This window comes from Hyaena hyaena, unplaced genomic scaffold (genome assembly GCF_003009895.1).
Source record: "Hyaena hyaena isolate Hyena2069 unplaced genomic scaffold, ASM300989v1 scaffold_78, whole genome shotgun sequence".
NCBI lineage: Eukaryota > Metazoa > Chordata > Mammalia > Carnivora > Hyaenidae > Hyaena > Hyaena hyaena.
In genome coordinates, this window is record NW_024080710.1 from 2,399,869 (window position 1) to 2,412,583 (window position 12,715).

The window sequence follows — 12,715 nt, forward strand, 5'->3', positions numbered from 1 at the left end:
GAATTGCCTTTCTTGAGAATATTTAAAAATATTTTGATGTATAGCTCTATCATATTAATGGATAAGTGGAGTTAATATAATAAAGAAAACATCCCTAATTTAAACTACAAAATGAATTTAACTTAATTTCAGTAAAATTTCCAAAGTTTTGTTTTGTTAGTCTATATGTGAGATTTGATTAACTGATTACAAAACTTTGGGGAAAACAGAAGGTCAAGAATAGGCAAGACAGTATTAGGAAAGGGAGCAAGAGTATATATGTGGTGGAGGGGCCACTGGCCTTGCAAAGTGTCAAGGCCTATTATAGCACTGTAGGAATTAAGGAAATGTGAAAATAGTATAGAAAGTGGTGAATAAGACCAGTAAAACTGCATAGAAATTCTAGAAAAGACATATACATGTAAGAGAACTTTTTATGTGACAGGTGACCTTGTAGATTTCTAGAATGGTGTGCTCAATTAGTAGTGCTGGTACCATTGGTTATTCCAACAGGAAAAATAAAATGGTATTATTGCCTGTGAGTAAAGATGAACAGAACGTTTTTTTCATCATGATGAGAAAATGATCTTGTGTTAGCCTAATAGCACCCTCTTTCTCTGGATACTTGGTAGAAGCAGACTGTCAGCTGTATTACCAGGTGGCATTGGCTATGATAAAAATGACCTCTGGACTGGAAGGATTATGACTAGGACAATAAATGTCTTGTTAAGAGTACAAATGGGGTGAATGTGGGAATCGCTTTGCAGTGAGTCCAAGGTTAGGTTCATGCATTATTACAAGAGATACAGGTTCCTGTGCAGCTTGAGGTTTCTAAGGAGGGGGACATAGGTACCCACCCATGTGGTCTCATTTCTTCACACCCGAGCTTACAGTACAATGCTGTTAGGACTCCTAATGAGGGCAAGCCTAAGGCTGTCCTGCTCACATGCTGTGGTTTTCCACCTTATTCTTCTGCAAAGCTCATCTGGTAGCAGGTGTGGCTTACTGGATCTTGTGAATGTCCATTTGAATGCAAGATTCTTGTTGGTGGTTGAGCAGAGTGGGTGAGGTACCCTTTACACTGAAATTGTTTCTAGGTGAATTGAGTCCCCAAATATTAAAAGCAAATGTTAAATAGTTTTGGAAAAGTATTTGAGAGTTGATATTTTTCTTACTCACGTAGGGAAAGACTTTTATTTTTTACTTTAATTTTTATTTATTTATCTACCTATTTTCATTTGAGTATAGTTGACACACAATATTACATCAGTTTCTGGTCTCCAACACAGTGATTCAACACCTCTGTACGTTGTGCTATACTTGTGTCACCACAAGGAAAGATTTTTTATGTTTTATATATTATTCAAAATGGCAATTAGCTAATCCACCAGAACTTAATATATTTAGAAAACTACTGCTAAAATATGAGTTAACCTTGCATTTCAAGTAATCCTTATTCATATTAGATTAAAAACCTAATGAGTTACCTGTTTTGACTTGTTCAAGCCAAATGAATATGCTTGATAAGAAGAACGTTGGGTAATTATTTACATCTTTCCATTAACATGCTTGTTTCCAAAATTGATTGTATTTGAGACCACGTTCTGAAATGATGGCTGTATATATACCTATAAGAGGTATTCCAGGTCTACAAAGTTTCATGGAGTAAGCAACACACACACACACACACACACACACACACACACACACACACGTGGGGAAAGATTAATAAGTTTTACAAAATCAGAGTCATCCAAGATACTTCAGAAGAGGTGAAAAGACATGGTATATAGGCTGTGGCCTCAGATGCTGCATGAGAAGTAGGCATGAGATGAGGGTGGTCAGTTAGGCAGAGCCCAGAAAGCTCTGCCTGGACTTCGGATCTGCTGTTTCTTTTGCTCACGATGCTTCCCTGTCTTCTTTGCTCAGCCCTTACTTTTGCCTTTTAGGTACATGGCAGTTACATATCACCACCGCCAGTTGTAATTTGTATATGTTTGCTTGTGTATTTTCTTTCCCTCCATGAGAATATACTCATGCAAGGGTGGAACACACAACTTTCTTGTTCATTGTTTTATCCATAGCACTTAGAGCAGTATCTGTGCATACTGGGTCCTCAGAAAATAATTGTCAAATGAATGGATTAATTGAAACAAAATTGAAGACTAAAATATTGATCACTGAATTTTTATTTTAATGTGATTTTCCCCCTCTAATTACTCTCATTTTTTTAAAACTATACAGGACCCTATGAATGCAACAAAGTGGACAAAAGTCTATGGGGCAGAACAAAATCTCATGGCAGAGACATACTTAGAATTAATTACTGAATTCGATGATATAAGTATTAAAATAAAGATAAATATAGTGCTAATAATTTTGTATTTAAACTAAATGTAATAAGCACTCATTATAAGAATCTTCACTGGGCCACAGTGATAGTCTTTTTTTTTTTTTATCACAAATGAAGCTTATTTTTATTAACTTTTGTAAAATAACGGATGATTCAATAAAAATTGTATGTACATAGTACTTTATACTCTGTTTTGACAGTTGGATAATATTTAATAGGGAGAAATACATTTCAAGTGATTTTGTAGAATAGAAATCAAACTGATGGTGATTGTGGTTTTAATTATGTTATTAAAGACCTTATTACTCTTCCTAAGAAACTATAGAAATCAGGGGCACCTGGGTGGCTCAGTTGGTTGAGTGTCTGACTTCGGCTCAGTCATAATCTCATGGTTTGTGAGTCTGAGCCCCATGCTGGGCTTTGCACTGATAGTGTGGAGCCTACTTCAGATTCTGTTTCCCTCTCTCTCTGCCCCTCCAATGTGCTCTCTCTCTCTCTCTCTCCCCCCCAAAATAATAAACATTAAAACATTTTTTAAAAAGAAGCTAGAGAAATCATATTTCTTTTAAACTATAAATTCCTAAAATCATAGCCATAATTTTCTTTCCTTTCTTATTCCTGTAGGCTTTGACAAAGGAAGATAGCTCAGAGAAGCTAAAACTCTCTCTTAAGAGTTTCCAAAATGATTATGAGGATATTTTAAAAGATGCTACAGAAAGGTATAATATGCTTACTTAGCTCTCTATTTATTCATATTCGTAACTAGCTCTCTCAGTGGAGACAGTGAATAATGGCCTTCAAGTGTTTGGTTAGTTTTTCAAGATACAGCTCTTTGTAGTAATTACAACCTGATTTGGCTAGAGATAGGATGTATTTATGATCTCATAAATATAGTATTAACAGAAGAAAAAGATATCCCCAAAGAATGTAACTTCTCTGTCATCTCAACAATTGTACAGTTCCATAGTCATGGTGTTTGGAACTCTGGAGAGGACAGTGTACTTGAGGTGAGGTAAAGCTCAGTATATGACTAAGTTTTACAAGAAATGATATTTGGTTTCAGAAGAAAATAATGTGCTGAAAACAATAGAATTGTTAGCACGGTGAAATTTTGGTTCTATAGATGAAAGAATTTAAGGGACCAAGAGAAAAGTAAATTTCCATTAGAAAAACAAAAGAAACAATAGCATTTACCCTTATAAACTGTCAAATTTAGGTGTTATATGCAAAATCATGTCAAATAAGAACATTTTATTGAGCCATATTTCCTTAGAGATTTATAAGTAATATTAGTGGAATAGCACTGCATAATAATGTGTACAATATATAACTTGTATATACAACTTTCAAAAGTGCATTAGGTGAACAAATAATAATTCAAAAGGCATGCTGAGATATTATTATAATCTAATAGTATATACTAATTTAGATAACTGATTATATACTAAGCACTGTATACAACTGCAAAATATTACACAGCTCTTGCCCTTTATAGGTTTTTAAAAATTGTTTTTAATGTTTATTTATTTTTGAGAGAGATACAGAGCATGAGCAGGGGAGGGGCAGAGAGAGAGGGAGACACAGAATCCGAAGCAGGCTCTAGGCTCTGAGCTGTCAGCACAGAGCCTGATGTGGGGCTGGAGCTCACAAACCGTGAGATCATGACCTGAGCCAAAGTCAAAAGCTTAACCGACTGAGCCACTCAGGTGCCCCTAGTTTATAGTTTAATTAAAGAAACAGATATGTAAAAGACAAATTTAAATACAATGTAGTAAATATTACTATGGAGTCAAAGTCCAAGGATTATGAATATAGAAGACAGAGAAAAATAAGCCCCCCATACAGGGGGCTTCACCAGCTTCTTTGAAGTAAAGATATGACCTTAAATAAGTAGAAATCTAGTAGATGAAAAGGAAGGGAAGATGGGGCACCTGGGTGTATCAGTCAGTTAAGTGTCTGACTTCAACTGAGGTCATGATCTCACAGTTTGTGGTTTCAAGCCCTGCATCGGGCTCTGTGCTGACAGCTCAGAGCCTGGAGCCTGCTTCAGATCCTGTGTTTCCCTCTCTCTCTGCCCCTCCCCAACTTGTGCTCTGTCTCTGTCTCTCAAAAATAAATAAAAGTTAAAAAAATTTTTTTAAAAAAAGAAAAGAGAGTAAAGAAAATTTCAAGCAGGGGGAAGAGGTTTGAGCAAAGGTAAGAAGTTGTGAAAATATCTTATTAATGGTGAAAAATGTTATGTGTCAAGAGTTGTAGGTACATGTGAATTGGAATGCCAGGAAGCTTGAGAAGGTAAGCAGTCCAGCGAAACACAATGTAGGCCAGCATGTGAAGGAAGTTGATATATGTGAGACCAATGACTGTGTATTTCAGTCCATTTGTTGGAATGAGAAGAAAGTACAGGGACTTTTTTTGCTGTATCCATGAATATGTCTGTCTGTCTGTCTATCTATCTAGAAAGAGGAGTGCTGGTCACCAAGTGGATGATAGCTGGCAAGAAATGGGGAGCAATTAGATATTTATAGTAATCCTTAAAAAAGATGAGAAAGGAGAAAGTGTAAGAAACTTGAAATCACTCCCAGAAGCAAAAAAAGGCATTTTTTTTGTTGTCGTTGTTAAGGTTAACCTTAGGAGATTAGGATGACAATGAACAAATTGGCCAGGGCCAGATTGCCAGTGTCTTAAACTTATGTAAGGAGCCTGGGTTTATCTTGAAGGTGATGGGTAGGCATAATTAAATTTGAATTTAGGAACAGTTGTCTCTAAACATCAGAGATTAGAGCAAGGAGTCAAATTAGGAGGCTTTTGTTAAATGGGGTTATGAATGAAAGCACAAGTAAATAGAGTAAGTAGTGAGATGTTGGAAAGGAACAGAAAATGGGTATGGCTAGTATTAGAAAAATCTGTTTGAGATAGGAGGTTGAAAAGGGTTTCTATTTTTTTCCAATTTTTATTTAAATTCCAGTTAGTTAACAAATAGTGTGATATTGTTTAGCAGTAGACTTCAGTGATTCATCACTTACGTATAACACACAGTGCTCAAAAAGACGTCAACATACAACATACATATAATGACAAGTGCCCTCTTTAACACCCATCATCTGTTTAGCCCATCCCCCACCCACTTCCCTCCATCAACCCTCAGTTTGTTTTCTTTCATAATGATACACTTAGGATATGTTTCCCTCTTTTTCCCCCATCCAATATGTTCATCTGTTTTGCTTCTTAAATTCTACAATATGAGTGGAATTACTTTGTATTTGTCTTTCCCTGGATGGTTTATTTTGCTTAACATAACAAACACACTGCACCTGCATCCAGGTCATTACAGGTGGCAAGATTTCATTCTTTTTGATTGCTGAGTAATATTCCAGTGTGTGTGTGTGTGTGTGTGTGTGTGTGTGTGTGTGTAATATTTTCTTTATCCATTTGTCAGTCAGTGGACATTTCGGCTCATTCCATAATTTGATTGTTGTTGATAGTGCTGTTTTAAACACTGGGGTGTACGTGCACCTTTGAGTCAGTGTTTTGGTATCCTGTGGATAAATACCTAGTAGTGCAATTGCTGGGTCATAGGGTAGCTCTGTTTTTAAATTTTTGAAGAACATTCATATTGGTTTTCAGAGTGGCTGCACCAGTTTGCATTCCCACCAACAGTACAAAAGTGTTCCCCTTCCTCCACATCCTCATCAACATCTATTATTTCCTGAGTTGTTAATTTTAGGAATTCTGACTGGTGTGAGGTGGTATCTCATCATTGTTTTGATTTGTGTTTCCCCGATGATGAATGATGTTGAGCATCTTTTCATGTGTCTCTTAGCCATCTGGATGTCTTCTCTGGGAAAGTGTCTGTTCATATTTTCTGCCCATTTCTTCACTGGATTATTTGTTTTTGGGTGTTGAGGTTGTTGTTTTTTTTAAATTTTTTAACTTAAAAAATTTTTTTAATTATTTAGTTTTGAGAGACAGAGAAAGAGCATGAGCGGGGAAGGGGAAGAAAGAGGGAGACACAGAATCTGAAGTAAGCTCCAGGCTCTGAGTTGTCAGCACAGAGCCCGACGTGGGGTCTGAACTCATGAACCATGAGATCATGACCTCAGCCAAATTTGGATGCTTAACTGACTGAGCCACCCAGGCGCCCCATGAGTGTTGAGTTTGATAAGTTCTTTATAGATTTTGGATACTAACCCTTTATCCGATATGTCATTTGCAAATATCTTCTCCCATTCTGTTGGCTGCCTTTTAGTTTTGTTGACTGTTTCCTTTGCTGTGTGGAAGCTTTTTTATTTTGATGAGGTCCCAATAGTTCATTTTTGCTATTGTTTCCCTTGCCTCTCAAGACATGTCTAGTAGTAAATTGCTGTGGCCAAGATCAGAGAGGTTGTTGCCTGTTTTCTCTTCTAGGATTTTGATGCTTTCCTGTCTTACGTTTAGGTCTTTCATCCATTATGAGTTTATTTTTGTTTATGGTGTAAGAAAGTGGTCCAAGTTCATTCTTCCTCATGTTGCTGTCCAATTTCCCAACACCATTTGCTGAAGAGACTCTTTTCCATTGGCTATTCTTTCCTGCTTTTTCAGAGATGATTTGGCCATATGTTTGTGGGTCCATTTCTGGGTTCTCTATTCTGTTCCATTGATCTGTGTGTCTGTTTCTGTGCCAGTACCATACTCTCTCGATGATTACAGCTTTGTAAGTTTGAAGATTCCAGTTTTAAGTCTGGAATTGTGATGCCTCCAGCTTTGGTTTTCTTTTTCAACATTACTTTAGCTATTTGGGGTTTTTTCTGGTTCCATACACATTTTAGAATTGTTGTAGCTCTGTGAAGAATGCTAGTGTAATTTTGATAGGGATTGCATTGAATGTGTAGTATTGGCATTTTAACAATATTTGTTCTTCCAATCCATGAGCATGGAATGTTTTTACATTTCTTTGTGTCATCTTCAGTTTCTTTCATGAGCTTTCTATAGTTTTCAGCATATAGCTCTTTTACTGCTTTGGTTAGGTTCATTCCTAGGTATTTTATGGATTTCGGTGCAATTGTAAATAGGATGAATTCCTTGATTTCTCTTTCTGCTGCTCCATTATTGGTGTATAGAAATGCAACTGATTTCTGAATGTTGATTTTATATCCTGCGACTTTGCTGAATTTGTTATACCCAGGTTGCAGTATCCTCAATGACCAGAGACCACCGGGGAGACCGAGTCATGCATGCAAAGGCAAAGGGCTTTATTATGGGCTCGAGCTCGGGCTCACAGACTTTACCAGTGCAGTGGATCCATGCTGTGAGCCCCGAACAAAGGCAGAGTAGGGTTTTTATGGGGTTTGTGACGGGGGAGTTACAGAAGTTGTGGCATGGAAACAGTGATCCAATCATAATTATACAATATCATTGACAGCGGGTTTAACCATACACATTGTCTAGAGTATTTGTTACTTTTGGCGAGACCCAATTACAACATTTAGAGTACTTTTAAATTTAACCAATTACAGAGCGAGCCTAGGGTCTTGTTTGGTGCCTAATGGGTTAACTTTAACATTAGGTAACAAAGATTTATCTATAGTTGCTGGCCTTTCTTGATTGGGCGTTGCCAAGGTAGTGTGTGGAGTGATGTGGTGGGCAGTTTCTTCAGCCTTGGGCAATGTGTAACTGCCTGATAGTTTCGGGGAAACTGAAACTTAGGCCTTCTAGTTTAGAGGGGAAACTTAAAGCCTGTTATGGAGTCAGTCTGGTTTAGACTTGTGTCCTTACATTTCCCCCTCTGTCTTGTAACTGACCCAATCTTGGGTTAGTCGTATCTTTATTACTTTTTGATTAGCTGAACTGAGGGCAGTCGGAGGATGGCTTTAGCCTTGAAAAGTCTGAGGCTTTTCCTGGAACTGGGATTGGGGCTACGTGCAGCCCAAGGTTGCTCTTAATGGAGGACTTAATTTTTGGCTCTTCATTTTTCCCTTCCCTTGTGTATTTGAAGGCCCAATCATGGGTCTTCGGTCGGGTCCCAATCATTAGGGTGGCAATACTGCAACCTAAGTATTATGGGTTGTATTGCCCCCAGACATTCTTGCACGAAGGCAAGCAATCTATTTAAATGATAAAATCTCAGATGGACATTGTTAAAGATATGACAAGAGTTCAGTATGATGCAATTGACATAGAAATTCAGTTATTTTTGTGACATGTAATAACTCTATAACAAAACATTAAAACTTTAGGATTTACATATATATTTGGGCAGTTAAAGCATTTACCCATGCAATACAACCTAAGGTTTACTGTTGTGCATAGTGTTTTTCCAAGTAACTGAGCATCTTAAATAGAAGGGCCTAATTGGCCAAAAGACCCTGTTTTATTATTTAAATCCTGGGAAGTTTGTTAAAACCTTAGGAAGTTATAAAGTGTATCCTAAATAGGATTACAGATTATTAAAAATCTTAAAACCTCTTTTTTTATCAAACCAAAGTGGCAATAAAAGATCTTAAAGGCTAATGTAGAAAAACCTAGCTCCTTTAACATTGAGAAGTTTTAACTATGCAATTAAAGACCTGATAAAGATGAAACCTAAAGCTTTGGTTTTCTTGGCAGCAAAAGGAGAAAATCTTTGTTTACATTGTCTTATCAAGAGAAGATTTACAATCCAAGGAAACTTTGTGTTTTGACCAGAGAGAAAAGCAGAGTTTTAACTTTATACCAGTGTACTTTTTAAATTCCATTTATCTCAATCTTAGTTTATCCTGAGCACATATAGAATATCTTTTCAAAGATTTTCCTTTACGGACCTTTTACATTTTTTTTTTTTTTTGCCTTTAAACTTTGTCTCAAAACCATTTTTTCTATAAGTCAGGCAGAGAAGGACAAATATCATATGTTTGCACGTATAGGAGGATTAGGAGGAACTTAACAGAGGACCAAGGGGGAGAAGAAGGGGGGAAATGGTGGGGGAAAGGGAGAGAGGCAAACCATGAGAGACTCTTGAATGCTGACAAAAACTGAGGACTGATGGATGTGGGGGGGAGGGGGGGATGGGCATGGAGGAGGACACTCGTGGGGATGAGCACTGGGTGTTATGTGGAAACTAATTTGACAATAAACTATTTGTAAAAAAAAAAAAACAAAACCATTTTTTCTAAACAACCAGTCTTATTTAGGACAAAATTACTTTCTTTTACCCTTAATCATGTATTCTGTTTAGATAGAGGGCATGCAATTCAGGCCAGACATGTTTTCAAAAGGAGTTAACCCCATCTGGTAGGGGGAGTTGCACACTCTATAGAGTGCAAAGGGGAGGAGAGCTACCCAGTCTCCGCCAGTCTCCAAGGTCAATTTAATTAAGGTCTCTTTTAGAGTTCTATTTATTTATTTTTTTTTATCTGTTCTGAACTCTGGGGTCTGTGTGCACAATGTAATTTCAAATTAATCCCAAGGGCCGTGGCTAAATTCTGGCTTACTTTGGACACAAATGCAGGTCCGTTGTCTGACCCTATCATTTGAGGAAAGCCATACCTATGAAGATGTCTTTTAGGAATTTTTTTGGCCACTATCTGGGCAGTCTCATGTTTGGTTGGGAGTGCTCGGCTGGCGGTGGTTCCTCAGCCCCTTGGTAGGCGTTCTTCTTTATTAAGGGCCATTACTTTACCCTGGAGATCCCGGAGCTAGCCATCCGCAATGATGAGGAGCTTAACAAGCTGCTGGACCCAAGGTTAAATTCCGCATCTGGTGTCAGCGGCGTTTCAGGCAGGCCATCAAGTGCATGGTGGTCGGCGATGGGTGAGTGTGCTGTGCGGAGGCCACGGGTTGGGCGGGGACACCCCCGGAGACCTTCCCGGGCTGGGCGTATGGCTCCAGGGATGTGGGAGCCACTGGGGTGCGGGCGGCTGGCTTGGGGCCGTGGCCGTCGGCCCTCACGCCCTGACGTCACTACTGCGCGCTCCTTAGAATGTTGAGACCAGTGTCCATTAGGACCTCGGTGGATTTCCCTTTTACTTCTAGGGTTACCTTGGGTTTGGGGAGGGGTGCCAAACCCTGTCTCCCCTAGTCACTGTCATCTTCCATTACTAGAATGGGAGTTTTAGATTTATTTTGGGGGCATTCTTTGGCCCAATGTTCTTTTTCTTTGTAGTAGGCGCATTGATTTTTGCTTAAGTGGGGGCGCCCCTCGAGCCGCTGGGAGTTCTCCTTACCTTCTTTCCCTGAAGCCAACTGCCTGAAGCATCTTTTTCGGTCCTCCGGTTCCACAGTTGCCGCGAGTAGGATCTTGGCTAGACCCTGGTTTTATCTCTTTTCAGCTTTTACCTGCTTGTCCTCTGCGCTGTCCCTGTTGCTGTGTACCCTCTTTGCCATGACCACTAGATCTTGGAGGCTCTTTTTTTCTAGACATTCTAGTTTCTGAAGTTTTCTCCAAATGTTGGGAGTGGACTGATTAATAAAAGTCATGGCCACAGCAGCTAAGTTTGCTGGGGCCTCTGGATCCACAGGACTGTACTGGCAGAATGCCTTTATTATTCTCTCAAGGAATGCTGCAGGGCTTTCCTTTGGTCCCTGACTGACATTGTAGGCTTGTGAGCCGCAGCCTTGAGACCTGCCAATAGAGTCTGGCGGTAGACGAAGAGACTCTCCCTACCTTTAGCCGAGTTGTAGTTCCAATCTGGCCGTGCCACGGGAAACCCAGGGTCAGTCTGAGCCTGGTCAGTAGTGGGAACTCCAGTGGGTCCAGGAACTAATTTCCTGGCTTCTGACTGGATTTTTTTACACTTCTCAGTAGTGAACAGAACCTGCAACAATTACTGGCAATCATCCTAGGTGGGCTGATGAGTAAACAGAACAGTTCCTATTAGGTTAATAAGGGTGTGGGGATTCTCTGAGAATGGAGCATTTTGAGTACTCTAATTGTACAGATTATTTGTGGTGAAGGGCCATTAATGGTGGGGCTGGTTGCCCTGATCACTAGGGGGGCCCGTGGCCCTCAGGGGCAGGACAGTAGAGTCTGGTCCCTCAGGTGTCATTCCACGGCGGCTTCGAGTCCCTTGGGCAGGACCCATTTTTTGTTGATCCCAGGGCCGCTGGGGCAGAGGGCGCCGATGGTTTGGGTGGCACCTTTGCCCCTCCTGCTGGGTCCTGTGGAGGAGATTGCCTGAGGAGGGGGAGAAGTTAATTTTTCCTCCGTTCTGCCCTGTAAGATAGGGTAGAGCAGAGCAGAAAGTTTAGTTTCTTTTTCGGCGGCTCTGAAGCCCGGGAGGGCGGGTGCATTTCAGCTACCACCAGGACGTCAGGTTTCTGTGGAGGCAAGAAATTTTTAATCCAAGGGGGTGGGTTATCAACCAGATTGGCCCAAACCATGATGTCCGGTGGCCATCTCACATTGAAAGTGGGCCATTCTGTGCTGCAGTAAGTTTAGAATGGACCCTTCCTGACAATCACTGACAGATTGTGAGCTTGAATCCTAACTTCCTTGAAGTGAAGCAGGACTAAATCTAGAGGTTTTGAAGTGGATTGTCCCATGACATTAGTCCAAACAAGATAAAGTATCACAGATTAAGACACAGATATAAGAATTAGTCCTCCTGGCCAGCGGAGGAGAGAACGAAAGTGAGATGATGGTCTTTGCACGCTTTCCAAAGAAAAAGAAAAATATGTGGGGTGGCGACCCCAAAGTCCCATAGAAAGATGAAGGGAAAAGAAGGGAGAGAAAAAACTTTCCTTAAGCGTCCTCATCAGTCAAGGTCACAATGGGAACTGCACGTAAACAAACAGACCAGCCACAAGTGATTGAGAAGAAAACGAAAGTACGACCGAGAAGACAAACGAGATCCTATTGCTGCCACCAACAGGATCTATTGAATTCCAGCTTCACTGCTGCGGGAATTTCTGACCACGGGGGACCTCTGCCCGAATTCCAGCTACACTGCCACGGAAACCCCTGTCCGCGGGGTACCCCTGCCCAAATTCCAGCTGTAGTGCCGTGAAAACCCCTGTCCGCAGTCTCTCCTTCCTGTGGGTCCAAGATGTCTCTTGGATCCCATGGCCTTGAGCTTTCGCAGCGCGTCCACCTGGCTCCTTTGAGGCCCTTAGAGACCAAGCACCGAACAGACCAAACAGTAGTCATACAAAAAGACTTAGACATAGAAGAACAAGGAGACGCGTGCACTCACCAGCCGGCGATCAGGTCCAGCGTGTAGGGGTCCCAGGGGTTCTGGGGAGGAGGATTCCCCCTCTGAGGAGGAGGATTCCCAGCCAATGCACCAAATGTTATACCCAGATTGCAGTATCCTCAACGACCAGAGACCACCGGGGAAACCAAGTCACGCATGCAAAGGCAAAGGGCTTTATTACGGGCTCGAGCTCAGGCTCACAGACTTTACCAGCGCCGTGGATCCGTGCTGTGAGCCC

The 12,715-nt window shown here is 40.5% G+C and overlaps 1 protein-coding gene across 4 annotated transcripts in view; it reads left to right on the plus strand.

The window, feature by feature from the left end:
* The window catches only part of PTPN20 (protein tyrosine phosphatase non-receptor type 20), a 111,218-nt gene that overhangs the window by 51,223 nt on the left and 47,280 nt on the right, over positions 1-12,715 (plus strand). For all 4 annotated transcript variants that reach the window (XM_039233760.1, XM_039233759.1, XM_039233761.1 and 1 more), the window contains exon 4: positions 2,957-3,051. In XM_039233760.1, the coding sequence (XP_039089691.1) occupies positions 2,957-3,051 (95 nt within the window). The remainder of the gene's footprint in view (positions 1-2,956; positions 3,052-12,715) is intronic.